This window comes from Sebastes umbrosus, chromosome 14, assembly GCF_015220745.1.
Source record: "Sebastes umbrosus isolate fSebUmb1 chromosome 14, fSebUmb1.pri, whole genome shotgun sequence".
NCBI classification, from domain to species: domain Eukaryota; kingdom Metazoa; phylum Chordata; class Actinopteri; order Perciformes; family Sebastidae; genus Sebastes; species Sebastes umbrosus.
Window position 1 is genome coordinate 14,375,954 of NC_051282.1, and position 18,069 is coordinate 14,394,022.

At 39.0% G+C, this 18,069-nt stretch overlaps 2 protein-coding genes and 1 long non-coding RNA gene across 3 annotated transcripts; 1 reads left to right on the forward strand and 2 right to left on the reverse strand.

The window, feature by feature from the left end:
* The first annotated feature begins 2,348 nt into the window (after positions 1–2,348).
* eps8l1a (eps8 like 1a) lies at positions 2,349–12,382 on the forward strand. Its single transcript, XM_037791144.1, has 14 exons — positions 2,349–2,484; positions 4,245–4,362; positions 4,520–4,578; positions 5,804–5,936; positions 7,909–7,997; positions 8,113–8,187; positions 8,261–8,409; positions 8,495–8,704; positions 8,889–8,997; positions 9,082–9,222; positions 9,347–9,488; positions 10,487–10,646; positions 11,260–11,392; positions 11,864–12,382. Exons 2-14 carry the CDS (start codon positions 4,245–4,247, stop codon positions 11,936–11,938), a joined length of 1,593 nt encoding a protein of 530 aa, XP_037647072.1. The 5' UTR covers positions 2,349–2,484; the 3' UTR covers positions 11,939–12,382.
* Positions 5,482–6,298, reverse strand: LOC119501065. The gene is made up of 2 exons (XR_005209751.1): positions 6,064–6,298; positions 5,482–5,876 (listed from the first exon to the last, which is right to left on the reverse strand). It is a non-coding gene; the product is annotated as an uncharacterized LOC119501065 (long non-coding RNA).
* Positions 12,383–13,046: 664 nt separating the features above from the next.
* Positions 13,047–17,495, reverse strand: LOC119501009 (nucleoside diphosphate kinase, mitochondrial-like). Its single transcript, XM_037791083.1, has 5 exons — positions 17,295–17,495; positions 15,414–15,544; positions 15,240–15,341; positions 14,907–15,019; positions 13,047–14,766 (listed from the first exon to the last, which is right to left on the reverse strand). The coding sequence occupies exons 1-5, from the start codon at positions 17,443–17,445 to the stop codon at positions 14,646–14,648; spliced, it is 618 nt and encodes a 205-aa protein (XP_037647011.1). The 5' UTR covers positions 17,446–17,495; the 3' UTR covers positions 13,047–14,645.
* Between the last annotated feature and the right edge of the window lie 574 nt (positions 17,496–18,069).

Sequence of the window (18,069 nt, forward strand, 5' to 3'; positions counted from 1 at the left end):
AATTAATTTCTTGTAGACTAACTGTAATAGTGCAGTGTAAACAGTTGTATATCTATAGTGTATGCATCATAGTATAGTAATTGGGATAGTGAATGTCTGCAGTGTGCAGTGCCAAAACTCGAGGCTTTTTTGGAGCAACATGCTGAAAGCATGAAGCATGGAGGTGAATCTATTATGTTGGTGGTTATGTGGCAGCCCCGTTCTCCTCTTTGATTTTCAGTTTGACCACCTGTTGACAACTTCCCCTCCTGTGCAACACTCAAACATGAGGAGAGCTACAGGGACTGATTTCTGACCTTTATAACAACCAGCATGTGTCACTGTTTACCAACAGCTCAGTTTTCCCTCACGCCATGTCCCTACCTGCTTTTCTTGTATCCAGGAGCATCTTACCTGTAGTATCTTAGTGACTTTAGGCTGCAAGTTGTTACTTAAATATTTAGTAGAAAGCAACTTCTTCTTGTTAAAGTAGCATCCATTCTAGGAGTGTATACTCAACAGAAATAACACTGAAGTCTGGCTTTGGCCCCACGGTCTGAAAGAACACACATATCCACCATTATCTCTATTATCTTATACACTGGTTCCAAACCTGGGGGTCACGACCCCCACTAGGGGTCGCCAAAGCTTCACAGGGGGTTGCGAGGCCTTCTTGATTTTAAGAGGTGTAAGACAACTTTTAAAAAAAATATGCATTTGGCCTATTTCTCAGCATTTCATAAATTTCTGTGACGAAAACTAAATGGAATTGTTATTTTTAAAGTTTGGATTATTATTTGAGATATAAACAGGATAAGGGCACAGTGAAGTCCTGAACACAAGATACATTCACAGAGCCTTTCCTCTCTGTAAACAGCCTTGTCCTGCTTCAGAAAAGTACGCAGTTAAAACAACCAAAGAGCTAATTGAACAATAACTAAACACTGAACTTTTCAAAAAGAAGCCTATTAAGTGTGAACGATTGTTAAAAATAAAAAAAATATATATACACAAAACAGAGAAGTGTATTTAAAGTCCCTGAAATAACAGGAAAACTCATCTCTGATGCAATATTCACAGGAAATAATCTGCTAAAAATTCATCCAAATTGCTCGTTTTACACAAACTTTCTGCAGTTATTGTGTTCACTATTTGGACTAATTGTACAGTTTATCAGTTGTTCTCTACTGTTATTGTTATGCATTGAATATAATATGAAACCTCCATAAAATATATCACTTAGTCGGGGGTCATCAGTTTATTCAATGATAGAAAAGGGGTCCCTAAAGGAAAAAGGTTGGGAACCACTGTACTACTACTGTACACTACTACACTACAACTACTACTGTATAATTAATTCAACATCCGTCTTTCAAACTGCTGAAATTTACACAAACCAGAAGTGTCAGTGTTCTAAAAAAAAGAAAACTTCCCCGTATCAGAAATGTTTTGCCAACATCCTAATCCACACCTTCTCATATATCATTTAATACGGGTTCTTTGGGTACCCACGAGTCTCCCCTTTACAGACATGCCCACTTTATGATAATCACATGGCGTTTGGGGCAAGTCATAGTCAAGTCAGCACACTGACACACTGACAGCTGTTGTTGCATGTTAGACTTTAGTTTGCCACGTTATGATTTGAGCATATTACTTATGCTAAATGCAGTACCTGTGAGGGTTTCTGGACAATATTTGTCATTGTTTTATGTTGTTAATTGATTTCCAATAATAAATAAATACATCCATTTGCATAAAGCAAGCATATTTGCCCACTCCCATGTTGATAAGAGTACTAAATACTCTACAAATCTTCATTTAAGGTACATTTGAACGGATAAAAAAATTAATTTACGCAATTAATCGTGATTAACTATGGACAATCAAGTGATTAATCATGATTAAATATTTTAATCGATTAACAGCCCTATTATTTGTTACTGAATTTTATTGGTAAGTGGTTTTGTGGCCATAAAAGGAAGGAATGCTCAAATCACCTTTGAGGAAAATCCAAAGAATTAATTGCATTTAAATCTTTAATTTCTTTTTATTGACACATATTAATCTGAATTTACTTAATTACTTCCCCTTTTAACCTCTGAGCCTTATCTTGGTCTAGTTTAAAACAAAACTTGATTACAGTGAATTTGTGGAGGTGGGGAAAATGTCTGGAATGGCATATGTTGCAGGTCATTAGCCCCTTGGCACAAGCCACAGGCAGTAGTTGACAGAAGTGGCTGTCATGAGGAAGGAGAGACTCACAACCATGCAGAGAGAAGAATGAGAGGGAGGGGGGGAGCATGTATGTGTGTGTATCATTAGAGGAGAGTGAAAGCAGCACAGATTAACTGCAGAAGGAAAGCCAGACTCGTTTTTCTTGTTTCTGCATATCTCAAGAAGGTGGGACGTGCTCGTGTAAACAGATAAGCTCAGTGCTCATACAACCCAGCACAAGGATTGGTCTCTGTGCCCTGGATTTAAACACTGAAAGCATACTAAAAGGTACAGTGATGTATCCAGATTCTATGTGTTAACTCTGTGCAAACAGTGTGTGTGTGTATATACTGTATGTGTGTGTTTGAACGAGGGTTAGAGAGGAACATACACCTGTCATATGAAGGACAGCTTGTGTAAGTAACGTGTTGCTCAGAGGAGACTTTTGAAGCAGCTTCACTTCATCTTGATACATTAGAATATTTTATAATTGCATCAAGGGATTTGTCTGTGCAAAGTGTATTTTATGAAATAGTCTATGCAGTATTCACTGCTTCAACAGTATGTGGGAAGAGGAGGAATGAAAGAAAAAAGGAAGATGAGGAAAAGAGATGTCAAAGCTACTAAGTGTTTGCATATAGCACAAACTTGTGCTGAACTCTTGCATTCAGCTGGTGCAGTTTCTTTATTAAGTTTTGGTAGTTGTGTCAGCTGCATACCATTCACCTGATGACAGTGGTTTTTCCTGTCGAGTGCATCTGTCACGCACGTACCAGCGTGAATACTCAGCATTCTTACAATCAGCTGGTGGAATGTGACAATATTGAACTCTTGTTCGTCATGTTTGACGATGGAGTCAAGATGAGCTTGTTTTGATCAAAGTTTATCCAAGACTTTCACATTACATATCTAGACTGGTCCAGTTAGAAAAGTAAAAACATTTAAGAAGCAAGGTGTGATTCACATTAAGTAATAATGAGATATGTGTAGTGGGAAATACTGGTAGACATTTGCTTACTATAGTACCTGAGCATTATCCCCTGTTGCAGTGGTTCCCAACATATTTTCCTTGTATCTATGAAAAGCTGAGCCCACCTTCCCAACCCTAAAAAAATCAGAAATCCACGAACAAAATCCTCCTGAACAAAGTGATTCAGTGTATTAAATGAGTCTCTCTTTTATTAAATCAGCTTTCTTTAATGAATATAACTAGTCAGTTTCGTCAACATAAATAAAGTGATGATGCCATGCGGATTCGCCAAGCGAATGCAGATACATATTATGATCTTTGTAACAACTAAATTAATTTACTATATTGGATGAGAGCCAAAATAGATACTTTGTTACTGTGCTAGACCTGCTTCCCTTTGTGTGTGTCAAGCGGGAGAGCAAATAGGTTTTTGACTGCAGTGAAAATGTTTTTGAAAGGCTAAATGCCAACAAGTGGGCTGCACGGTGGTGCTGTGGTTAGCACTGCCACCTCATGTCAAGAGGGACGCGAGTTCAAACGCGGCTTGGTGCCCTTCTGTGTGGAGTTTGCACGTGTTAGCGTGGGTTTTCTCCGGGTTCCCACAGTCCAAAGACATGCAGGTTATGTTAATTGTTGACTCTAAATTGCCCGTAGGTGTGAATGGTTGTCTGTCTTTTGTGTCAGCCCTGTGAAAGTCTGGCGACCTGTCCAGGATGTAACCCGCCTTCGCCCAATGTCAGCCGCAGCCCTTAATAGGATAAGCGGTTACAGATAATGAATGAATAAATGCCAACAAATATGGATTGAAGCGGAATATGTCGTTAGATTTTACTACTAAGTAGCAAAAAAATATATCTTTTTAAATCATTTTATATACAGACTGTTGTATAAATTATCCAGTAAGTGTGTTATTATGATTTTAGTTATTCTTGAGCAAATCTAATTTTGACAAACTCAGAGCAGACAAATCCTGGCGCACCCCCTGGGATCTTTGCCGTCCCCGGACCCCAGGTTGGGAACCACTGCCCTATTGTATGTTTATGCCTGATTTGACTCTGTCTACATCCACACACAACAGATGTCTGCGTCACCGCCTGCGGTGTCCCCTAGAAAACATTCAGGTGTCCGGGTCATGATACTTAAGGGACAGCAGCTTCCTCCTGGTGGCCTGCCCATCTACACCGATCGTGGCAAAGGTTCAGTATATTCATCTGCCTAATGTGTGCATATGTGTGAGCATGTGCTGTTGCCAAAAATATGTATTTTCATTCTCTGCACATGTTATCCTGCAGGCTCGTGTTTTTGTATATATGTCCAAGTTTGCTCTAATGGTTTTGTTCTTCCTCTGCTTAGAGAATGGAGCCAGTGGGGCGTCAAATCATACACCTCTAGTGAATGCAGAGAGAGAAGTGGTATGTACTTGCATATATGATTTTGATATAAATATTTTATACATGTATACGGGCAAAAGGGTTGGCCTGTAAAACCTTAATAATTTTAGACTTTTAGTTGACTTTTCTGTGTTTACTGACATCGAACCACGAACTACTAGCAGCCCCACAATGACCATATTAAAACAAGAGTTAGAAAAATAATCCATTGTATAAAAAGAGATAAGATTACACGAGCCAGCAGTGTTACAGTGTTCAGATAAAAACTTCCCCATATCAGAAACCAAATATTTAATGTTTTTTATCCTATTCCACACCTTCTCACATATTATTTAATACACGTGTCTTCCTGTCTGTTGTTGCAAACATACTTATATTGTAACAAACATATATTGTATATTGCTAAAGAACTTAAAAAGTTATCATATTATTATATTCTAAGTTGATGAAATGTTTCAGAGTTAAACAATTCCCTTTGATTTCCCTTATAGCCAATGAGAGCATTTAAATAACAAACATTGCGAGACAACTAAAGGAAAATGGGCTATTTATTATGAAATTATTTTATTATTGAATGTGATTGGTAGGTGGTTGTGTGGCCATAAAGGGAAGGAATGTTCAAATAAAATAACTAGTTACCAATTCCCCTTCCTTTTTGTATTCAAATCTTTAAATCTAAAAAAGAGAATATTTTTTTATTTTTAAACTTTAGCAAGAGTCTGTCACAGATATGAAAGAGGGGATTTGATTCAGTCCTGAGTAAGTTTGGGTTGGTCAGGCCCACATCATCAGCTGAGCTCGCTAATGTGACCAATAGTTACAATCCACTGTAATCTAGGAATACAGCCCAAGTAAGAACTGCCCGGTAAAGGTTAATGTTCATTTTGGTTGTTGAGACAGAGAGAGGTATCAATTACTTCATGATAATATTTGAGGCATTAGTTTATTGTATTGGATTACATTTGATAAGATATTCATATGGCTTTAGTGCTCCACAAGGTCGACAAAATAACAACACCTTAGAAGATCGCACATGAGTCAATGCCTCTTTCATACACTCTCAAATATTTAACAGTATAAGCATTACAAATGTACCTATTGCAGTGCACTGGATTGCATATAGTAGGTTGTTTGACTTCACTAAAAACTTAAAATAAATTACCAGTGATATGAACTGTTAACTTATTAAAACACTCTCTGTAAGTTGCTCTGGTAAATGGCTAAAACATACAGTGATTTTCTTCAGGAGATGATGAACCACTGCTTTGACGACGTGGAGCGATTCATGATGCGCTTGCAGCAGACAGCTGAGGCCCAGACTGTCCTCAACCAGAGGAAGAAGAAGGGAAGCAGAAAGAGCAAGAAGAAGGATCAAGATGGTGAGAGTTGTTCTTCAAACACCTATCAACTAACTACTGTAGTCATAGTTTAACTATAATGGTCAAAAACTGTTTGCACAATCAAGCCTGACAGAGTCTTCTAATAGACCTAAATAACAATACTTACAGTAGTCAGATGATACTGTATGCTTCGTGTAAATCAGCTGGTGGGAGAGGAGGACTGAAAAGTTGGAGATGCTTGGCAGGAGACTGGTGAATGCATGGCCTCTGGTAGGGCTGCAGAAGAAGACTAGAGGCAGGAAACCAGAGACAAAAGGCTAAATATTGGCACGCTGGAAGCAGGTCAACAGGAAGGTTGCTAAAAAATCCTTCAGATAATTGATAATTTTGAAACGTCTTGCCTATAGTAAGCATGGACAAGAAACCTGACAAATAAATTATTGAAGCTGGGGCCAAGTCAATCCAGAAAGATTAGGAATCAACTGAAACTACAGTGTGTATGTATATATATACTGTATATATACTGTAGTTTACTGTAGTTAGTAGTACTACTAATACTGTAGTTAGTAGTTTTAGTTTCAGTGGTAGGAATATTCATACATGCCATTCTCAATATCCTGTTTGAGAATAAATAAATAAGTTACCTTAAGGGCATTTTCATAATTGCCAATACATGTGAATGGGAGTTTGAGTGTTTGTGTCGAGAGTGTATCTGTCTTCGCCCTATGTTGTCCTGGCAACATGACCAGGGTGTTTCCCAGGTATCTGGCCAGTGTGTGCTAGGATGGGTGTGACCCTAGATAAGACCAAAGGCAATGAACATATGCATTAATTATTAATAATGAAATAGAAGATTGTTATTAGTCACTGGGTTTGTTTTGTGGGAGTACTTGCTGGAACAAGCTAGAATAAGCACTCCACACTCAAGGTGGTTTATATGATGTCCAGAGCATTAATATAGCAGCAAACAACTGTTTACTATGTAAAGATATAGAGGAGTAATGTCTACCTGAGCAGAGAATGAAGTCTCTCTCCCTCTGTGTGTGTTGTAATCTGACTTTCTCCTTGCTTTATTGATAGAACCGGGCCAGCCGCACGTGCTTTTAGTGCATGTTAGTGCATGTGAGCGTGCCCCACTGGCTATCGCCACTCTGCACTCCACTCATACAGCGGTTACAGCTGATAACATCGTCCCGACCCATAACGGCGTTGCGGAAGCATAGCATCCACCCTCTGTTTCCCCCCCCCCCCCTCCCCGGGTTAACGCTGTTGCCATTGCCTTCACTGTAAGCGCTGTTAGCACTGTTCGCTACGAGCCGCCTGCTCAGCTCTCGCCATGTTGCGGAGGCAATAGATATGCTCCCAATCTCGCATTTAGCACCTTTAAAGACTTATCAAATGATACTGACACCAACACATATCAAGTTCAAATCAGTGCATGTATTATAACAACATGGATCGTGGTGGATTTATGTGTCTGTGTTTCATACAGTATGTGTCCTGTCAAGGACCAGTGTGTAACAATGAGGGGGATATATTATATATATATATATTATTTATATATTATAAATAGAATATAATATTAATAAGTATGTTTTCTTAAGTGTATAATCACTTAAAAATAAGAGTTGTGTTTTCATTACCTTAGCATGAGCCGTTTATATCTATATAGAGAGCAGGTCCTCTCCGCCATGTTTCTACAGTAGCCCAGAACAGACAAACCAAACTCTGTTAACGTTTCCTGCTTGGGCCGGAGTCGATAAAGTTACTTGCTCTCGTCGCCGCTGCTCTCTCTCTCTCTTGCTTCACCACTCACTTCCCACGTACACACACACACTCTATTCTTACAACAACTGGCTCTAGAGAGGGCCATTCACGTTTTCCTACATACAATCCTACACACTTTGGCACACAGGAGAAGATGTAATCTGCGACTTCACCGCTAGATACCGCCAGATCCTACACACTGTTCCTTAAAGTTGTAGCTGTGATTGTACTCTTCTGTGTGCAGATCATTTGCTGACCTTGAAAGCTTGCCCTCCATCAGAGGACGAGTTTGTGGACATCTTTCAGAAAATTAAGTTCTCCTTCGGTCTGCTGGTGAGATTAGATTAGTCGTGATTGAGCATTGACTATCTCTGGAAATGTACAAGTAAATTTTGATAACTTCACTGCAAATGAAAATGCAATTGACCCAATTTCCTGGTTTATTTAGGACCGTCTCAAGTCATCCATCACACAGCCTGATGCACCAGAGCTGCTGCATCCCATCTTTGTGCCTCTTAGACTGGTGAGTCTCTCTTAACGTTTGGTTCATCTCTCTCTCTCTGTGATACTGACTGTAGCAACCCTCTCTTTCACAGATGGAGAAAACCACTGGAGGGCCAGCGTTAGGGGCATCGGTGGTCAGTCCTGCTATGACCAGTGGTGCAGTTTCACTGCTCCAGGAGCATCTGACTGAAGAGGAAAAGGAGCTGTGGACTTCATTAGGGCCCAACTGGATTTCACCCTGGTCTGTGTGTTATGCATATGCGTGTGTGTGTAAATCTTGGTTTGAGAGTGTTGCTCTAACAAGATCATCTTGCCGTCTTTCCCAGTTCGCACCTGAGTGTGTCTGTTCCTCCATACACACCTGTCTTCCTGGATGGGTGGCAGCCTCAGGCCTATGACTCAACTGGACAACGTTTTGAAGATCCCATTGAGTCGCAGCACAAACAAGATGCTCTCAAGGAAAGTAGGGAGGCGCGAACTCTGCAGGACCAAGCTCGACAGACAGCGGAGGGCCCTGGGGAAGGCACTGATGAAGTGTAAGTCTGTAGGAAATTGAAAAAGGTTTTACAAGGCATAATTGTGTTTTTATAGCAGGAGTGACAATGCCAGCACAATAAATTCCTAATGGCTGCAATTAACAGCCAATAAAACAAGTCCGGTGGTTATAAACTCATGTCTTTTTACATCTTGCATATCTTACATCTCACATTTCTATTTCAGAGACGGAAATGGGCTCCCACCAGAGGATGAGAGACATTACTGCTGCGCTTATGACTTTGTGGCTAGAAACAGCAGTGAACTCTCTGTGCTACAAGGAGAAATACTAGAGGTACACATCCATAATTATAAACTGTGACCCACCTGTAAAAGATGTAGATGTATTCTTCACAAGACTCGACTGATCTTTCTTTAGGTTATCGAGTCAAATAAGAGATGGTGGAAGTGTCGGAATCGCTTTGAACAGATAGGATTTGTCCCCTCTAATATCCTGGAGCCTCTGTCTGCTCTGAATAACACTCAGATAGACAGCCTAGTGGCACGCAGAGAGTCAAAGGTACACACACGACACACACTTACTGTACAGATAGATTTTTGCTGCTGTTTGTGTCAGTGCCTCAAATATTGCACACACTGTGGCGTTTTGTCTTATGCCATCCGTTCCTACTTTTCCACAACAGAAGATGCCCCTTTCCCCTCAGTCAAAGTACTTCTCATATGCTGCATCAAGCCCAGTTGGGAGTCCCATCGCTATGAGCCCAGTGCGACCACAGAGCATGGTTTTCCCATCTACTGCAATGCAAGGAGATGACAGTGACCAAGGTAACATGCACATATACATGTTGAATATCAGCAATGGCACAAACATAAGAGGGGCTTGTTAGAATATCAAGTTCAAAAACATATTGGATCCCAGGAGCTTCTTGTTCTTTCAGCATATAACAGCAGTAGCAGCAAGAACTGTTTCTAATCTGTCAATAAAGTGCTGCTGAAGTCCTGTCTCCAGCAGACAGATAGCTTTTAAAAAAAAAAAAAAAAGAGGACATATTATGCTTATTTTCAGGTGTATACTTGTATTTAAGGTTTCTATTAGAACATGTTTACATGCTTTAATGTTCAAAAAACACTTTACTCATACTTCTCATACTGGCTGTGCTGCAGCACCTCTGCTTGGTCAGCTGGCCTACTCTGTTGTGATTGGTCAACTGAACCAAACCCTTTCGGATTCTGCTCCAGCTCCGCTCTAACTAGCTTTGTTTGAGGACGTGCCAAACGAGCAGTTATGCAAATGTGTTACTTGGTGACATCACCACGTTACGGAAGAAAAGGCGGGATTTCAAGCGAGGTGTTTCAGGCAGTTCAGGAGCAGTGTTTCTGTGGGGGAGAGTTACTCTCTTTGGAGTGGACTTTGGGCTTTGTAGCTTTGCAGACCTTTTACATGCACAAAAAACTACATAACACACTAAAGGAAAGGGAAAAAGCACAAAAGGATAAAAGGTCCCCATTAAGATGCTTCTTCTAGCCTTTTGTTGCATCCATTTCTAAGAGGAAGAAGCTGGGTGCCATGCTTCCACTGCTGGTACCCTATATCCTGTGTAGCTCCATGGTAATGGAAACATAGTTATGAATATTACATTATATTTCTGCTAATAGATCCCCTGAAATGTTACACACCGTTCCTTTAAACATCTCAGCCCTACAAAACACTGGGATAATGTTGATACAGATAACTGACCCTGGAGGTTGAGCACTAATCTTGAATTGGAGAAATGTGGCACTTGGACTTAGAATAAAGTTTTTTGTGTGTATTATATTTGCAGTCCTGATAGTGAATGACGAGCTTCTTCAGCGGATAGCTGGGAAAAGAGAGTCACTCCGTCCGCGGACGATGCCCCGTGCAGCTGACACTACTCCCCTGAACTACCACTCGCCGTCTACAGAGGTGGCAGCCTGGCTCACCGCCAAGGGCTTCAGTCAGCAGTGAGTGTGCACTGTTGGAGGAAACTCCAGCTCAGACAAGACTAGTTTGTAGAACAATAAATAGTTTTAATCTAATGAGCGGAATTCTACTAAATGAAATTGATCCAGGAACGTCATTGAACATACTGTACCAGGAAATGTAAAATAAGAGGTGGACGAGCACAGCCTTGGCTTCACTAGGCTGTATGGGGGTTGCTTATTGGACATTTGGGTGCTGTGGACTTGAAGAACAATGAAGGAAATGAAATCAAAGTAGTCTCCACAGTTTGTTGCATTATACATAAAGCTTTCAAGGGCACACTCCTTCATTTATTACACAATAGCACCCCTAAATGTCAAATGTCTTCCCCGCCAATGTTAATGTATTGCAATTGTGACCTGAGGTCAGTTGGAGCTGAACATAAACAGTCACTTAGGAGGATATTTTGGACATTTAGGGGAACTATTACAGCAAGAAGAAGAGAAGATAAGCTTACATTTTCTTTAGATTGTTCCAGTTTAAACAACTGGATTCTTCTATCTGACAAAGATACTTTTATCCAGGTTATAGGTGATCTCTCTGAAGGTGAACAGACACTAACACTGATTTTGTTGCTCCTTCGTCCGCTGTTAGGACGGTTCAGAGTCTGGGCATTTTAAATGGAGCACAGCTGTTTTCCCTGAATAAGGAGGAGCTCCGCGAGGTATCATCAGAGGAAGGTACAAGAGTCTACAGCCAAATTATGGTGCAGAAGGCCCTTCTCGAGGTTTGTCCAGTATTTATTTGGGTGTACTGTGTGTGTTTATGCATGGTTTGTTTGCTCAGCCTTGACTTATGCACAGACTTCGTCATTTTAACTGTTACTGCCACATTGACAACAGATGATTTACCAAAACCATGAAATGCATATTTGTTCCTACAGACCTCATAGCCAGTCGCAGTGGGTAGATTTTACAGTTGTTAATTACTAGAGAGCCTTCTTGTTCTTGGGTGTCTTCAGAAATGGGTTTTAATTTGATCTTCAATGCAAAGACATTTGTTTAAAATGTGACCAAATAGGACTAGAATTTAATTTTTTTTTTTTTTTTTTAATTTTGCATATGTCATTTGCAAATGCCAGTTTCAGATTATTGGATTAAAACACTTTTTCTTCAGTCTTTTGAAGTTTGCCCCCCCAAAAACAAAGTTTTCTTAATATTTCTGTGTTAAATCACATTTTATCTTTTGTCCTCCTCAGGATGTGCGCAAATCTACAGAACTAGAGACGGCAATGAAGAAGCAAAAACTGAAGATTGACCTGAAATCTGAGTGATGTAATGTGACAGAGCTCTCAAACTTCCACTGATACAGATGTGGTATCAAAGATCAATGGAGATAAATGTATAGTACATATACAGCTGCATGCACAGAGTGATATTGCAGATGGATTTTGATATTTAAATCATACATGCTGTTATATATACATGCTACAGATTCATCAACAAAAGCAAATTGTGTTAAAAGTAAAGCTCACTCACTAATACTCTGATTGACATTGGGACTATTTGGGATTTTTACATGTTTTTTAAGACAAAGGGGCTTTAAACTTCGAATTCTCGAGTTTTACTTATACTATTCTTACCATTTGGTAACATTATATTTTTTTACAATTTGAATATTTCTAGGCCATATGCATAGACTGTTTATAAGAAGTGGACGTAGTCACCGTGACGTCACCCATTGGTTTGTGAACTGTTGTTTTGAAGCCTTGAGTTTTGGCCGTCACCATCTTGGTTATTTGCAACCAGAAGTGACAGGAGAGGGTGGAGCCAAGTACAACCGAATGCTAAATAAGACATTTTAGTCGAGCAAAGGGTTATAATTTACTTTCATGAACTGAAAACAGACTGTGAAAGGGTTAAAGTTGTAAGTCGAAAAAACAGACAACTTCCAGATCGAACAACGCTGTAGTAGCGACCTGTCAATTACAAGGTAGCCACGCCCTAAAGCATCCCCTGCTTTATGGTCTATTTGACTCTAAATGGGACCATAATTTACTAAATGAACATCATGCTGTATTGAAGAAGACTTGAAACTAGTGACTGAGACCATAAACTCATGTTTACAATGTTTACTGAGGTAATAAATTAAGTGAGAAGTAGCGTCATTTTCTCATAGACTTCTACACAATCAGACTTCTTTTTGCAAACAGAGGAGTCGCCCCCTGCTGGCTGTCAGAAAGAATGCAAGTTTAAAACACTTCTGCATTGGCTTCACACCCGGAGTTGCCTACTGGCCATATCTTTAAAATGCAATATAATAAATGTAATCACATTCTGATTATTAGATTGATGTGTTAACAACAATGGATTAAAACCACATTTTAGAGCTATAAAAACAAAAGAAAAGTGCTTTCGGTTAAAGTATTTATGACTTTAAAGAACAGTCAGATGTTTTTATTGATTCAGAGTTTTTATTGCTTGCACATCAATCTGTGCACTTAAGACAATGTCGCTTGTTGTAGCCAGATGCTGTTTTAGACCAAATACACATTCAACTGATACACAATCAACACACTATTTCCGTCCTGACATGACATAATGTACAACACAGTAACATAAGGGATACTGTGAATATATTGGCTTGAATAAAACTTAAATTATGTGTATTTTTTTATGATATCTATGAGTTTACTGCAACCTTTCTTTCCATATTCTGTTATATGATCAAAACATAAAAACTATTTGAAGAATTCTAGATAAGTCATTTCATAATATATTAATAATGTAATATTGTGCGCAACAGACTGAACTAGATTTTTCAACTGTATGAAGAATTAAGAAAGTGACACTGAAGATGTCAACATACATCAAATCTGAATCATTAAGTGTTCAATAATAGCAGGCGGAGGTAAATCATCACCATCACGTTACTTTGGTACATTTTTGCACTGACAGCACAAGCACATTTTACAAATAACATTCACCAGAGGTCAAATGTTCTAGTGTAAACAGGGATTATTTGATTTCCTGACAAAGTTTTGCACTTGAAACTATTTACCCTCTTATTTCATTTCTTTCTTCTTTTAAACAGAGGTAGGAGGATCATTCAACAATTTACACAAATTTACAATTTCAGTCAAGTAGAATAATTACACTTAAAGTATTTGAGGATATAGTTCAAGTAAAGACTTGACTAAAAAGGTTATTAGTGTGCGTATTACTCCCAAAACAACACTATTGTTAAACAACCAAGAATGTATACACCATTTTACTTATTACTTCACAGCAAGGCTTTGTTAAAATGTCATTTAATTGTTTTATGTTGCCAAAAATGGGATATCAGTCTCTTGAAAATTTGTGATTTCTTTTCTCACTGTGATGAAAAACTTAATGCAATATTTTGTGAATCTATTAGCCAGCTGGAGCTGTGCGTGATCATCATACAGCAGAGCAGCGACAGGGGGTGAAAGTCAGCTCTTACATTTTTACCATATGTGCAATGAGTCAAACAAATTAGAGCTGACTTTGTCTTTATTACTTGGTAATATTTGCATTTTTTATTTTATTTTTTTGTTATTTTTAATATAGATTGTTGATGTTATGACTGCTTTGAGCCACATACAATATATGTCAGCTTTAAATCAGTTACTGAGCCACTAACAATTTCTGTATTTGTCATTCATGTTTAATTAATACACTATGGCTCGACACTGCACCTCAATGTTTCACACATACTGATAAAATACTGTATCTATTCGATTACTCACCCCGAGACCAAAGGTAAACTTCTCCTGTTGTGGCCGTTCAATGAAAGATGTAACAGCTATATGTGTGCAGTTGCTAAGGTAGCTTGATTTATTGGAGGAAAAAACCTGAAATCTTTGTGACTCTAAGTGCACTTACTGAGGTAAATTATTTGATAGGAACCCTGAATACGACTTATCTTTTTCAATCACTGTGGTCAAAAGAGACAGACCGTTGAGCAGCAGGAGAAGAGGTAGCATTACTGATTCTCACTGCGTCCGGCTCACAGCATCTTCACACCTCACAGGTGAGGGTCTGGTCACAGCAGTCCCAGTTCAGGAGCTCCTTTTTCTGAAACCACAGCTGGATCTCCCTTTGTGCCATCTCCAGTGAATCACTGGCATGAACCACGTTCCTTTAAATGACCAACACACGCCATTATTTTACCTCCAAGACAGAAAAAAATCACATGCAATATGTGGAAGATGGTGGCGTCATGAGATTGTTGTTTAAAACGTACTGTACACATGATGAGATCAAATGAGCTCATGTTACCTGCTGACATGATAGCTGAAATCTCCTCTGACTGTGCCTGCCTGGGCCTCCGCTGGGTTAGTATGTCCCACCATGGTACGTGTCGTCTGGACTATCTTGTTCCCTTCCCACACCTAAACAAATAAAACACCACACGTGTGCACACAAAAACATGATATTCAAGACTTGCAGAGATTTGTAGCAGGTCTACATCTGAAATACTGTGTACAAAGTGTACAAGAGTTTCTAGCAATCATTTCTTTTAAAACACACCTGTCAGATCCATCAACCTGCAAAGGTAGAAATATTCAAATAAGAAGCAGAAATACTGTAAAATACAGGAGTATCCCTCACCATGACAACAACAGGCCCTGAGGTCATGTACTCCAGCAGCCTGGGATAGAAGGGCTTAGTCCTCAGTTGGGAGTAGTGCTGAGCCAGGAGGTCATCAGGCACCTTCACAACAGAGACAGAAGTTAAACAGAGAACGTGCACATTACAGAAACATTTCAGACTTCTTCTTTATACCTGCAACATTTTCAGGCCGACCAGCTTGAAGCCACGCTGCTCGAACCGCTGAATTATTTGTCCTACAAGACGACGTTGAACTCCATCTGGCTTTACAGCAATAAGAGTCCGCTCCCTTACATCTGGAACAGCTGGTGGGACAGACAAAGAGAAATAGACTAAGTCACCCAACTCAATATAAAAACACTCTGTTAGAAGTAGGGTTGTAACAGCATGAGATTTTTACTTATGATAACTGTTGCAGAAAATATCACAGTTTCACAGCATCACGGTATACAGTATTACACTATTATTATCATTAGTAGTATTAGTACTAGTAGTATCCGTTACAATGACCCTTAACAGAATGAGAACAGATTATAATAAACAGATTTATAAACCCAATAAAAAAATAGCATGTAACTACATAACTAAAGCATGTTAGTTTACATGTTAGCCCCACTATAGCATGTTAAATTAACATCAGCTGGGAGATTCTAAAATAATGTCCTATGATTATTAACAATTAACATATACTGTAGACAGCCAGACTACTTCTGTCTGCATCTTTAACTCACACACTAAATCTCTTCAGTTTTTTCAATACCATAGATAAGCAAATGTACACGGTATGATAACTGTCAACTTTCATACTACGTATACCTTGATACCGGTATGCCGTTACAGCCCTAGTCAGAAGTAAACTTAAAGTCTCATATTAAAAATCTTACTTATGTAAAAGTATATAGGCATCAAAAATATAGTTAAAATATGAATTATGCAAAATGGTATCAGTATTGATTGCTGTGCAAGCATTGCTAATGTTGCATCTGGTAAAGGGATAATTCAGCTACTTTATATACTGCTGGTTAGCCTAATCTTTAAAAATATATCATAATTTATTAGTTGATTTATATTTTGTATTAACAATCAGAATCTGCAAAGTATAACTAACTAAAGCTGACAAATATATAAACAATAAATGTAGTGGAGTAAAAAATGCAATGCCTCCAAAATGTAGTAGAAGTATACAGAAACATTAAAGTAAAGCACTGTAAAAGTACCTCAAAATTGTACTTAAGTACAGTACTTAGTTACACTCCACCACTGATCCTTACTGTACATATTGCCAATATTTGTAACCTACAGGGAAGAAAGACAAATATTGACTCAATTTGTCCCACATGCAGTGGAACATCCACTAAACACACACAAAGGTTTGCAAACACAGATGAACTCTGTGAGCAGACACATCCTAAGATATTGTTTGTATTTAGATGGTTTGGTGCGCACAGAACAGCTCTGCAGCAGCCAGTATAGGAACTAATGAATGACTGCATGCGACCACTAGATACACATGTGACCCTCCACTGGAGGAACTCAGTCTACAGACATTTATCTTTCAGACTGTCTGTGGCAGTGAAGTAGGACAACTCGTTCACAAGCTGGATGGAAGTTTCCTTCTGTCGTAGCCTACATTACGCATACTGCGCACAGGTTTTGGCCCAATTACGCACAGCGCAGGTCATGGTATCTCCAGCATCTCCCGTGTCTCTAACCTAGTTCCAGTTCATGACCCCAGGAATTTGGCAAGCGTATTTGTTTTTGCAAACGCCCCCTTTAAGTTTGGAACAAATGAACGTTAGGTATAAAGTCTCTTTGACTCGGTGCCAATAATGTTTAACATTAAATTTAAAGAAATACACATGCATGCCTTCATCACATCTTCAAAACAGAGACTTCTTAGGTCAATAGGTCAAATTCTGAATTAAACAATAAGTCCTGGAAGAGTGCCATTTAATCCTTTGTGAAAAGAAAAAAAAAGTGAAGTGCGTAAAAGACCAAAAGAAATGTCCAAAAGTAAAATCTTACTGAGCAGTTGATATAAATTAAGTCACTTACTTGATTTGCTCCTGTGCCCAGCAGCTCCTCCATGTCCACCCAGCAGCTTGGTGGGAAACCCAGCTGACAGCAGACTTTTAGTGGTTCCTTGATGCCCTGAATAAAATGGTTGGAGAATTCTCCTGAAAATGCACTGCTGCAACATGACCATGTTTTGACGTGTGTTGTGTTGTGTCTGCCTCTAGAGAGAGAAGTTAACCGTCCTCAATCACAACTCACGAGTCATCCCTCCTCTCTGACAACCTCCTGCTCACACCACATGGTTAACTCCAGTGATGCCAGATGTGGGTCTGTTGTTTCTCTTATTTCTGCAAAATAAATAAAGAAATTCCAGCATTTACCTAGAATTCAGAAATTCATTAGATTTAACAAACACATTGATTCTGCACTTCAGTTTCTACAACTAGAGCTATGACAACATTAAAGTTTTACAGCATATCAAAAAAAGTAAACTTCAGTTTAACCACATTTTCATGAAGTTGGTGGACTTGCAAGAAACAAACAAAAAAAGATAAAAATTTGATGCGCCAGAGGCATTTTGGACCTTTTTTAAACTCCAAAACTGATGGATCCTACACTTCCCATAATGCAACTCAATAGTGTCTTCATTAAAGACTCAAAGCTCAAAACACACTGTTTGTGAAGCAGGTTAGGGTTATTGTCTCAGACTTGACAGCCACAGAAGACATAGAACTATTTTTAAAGGCTTTAAAGTATAATATATAATGTAGTCTGCAGTTTACTGATGATGAATACTGTACACAACCCAGTACTA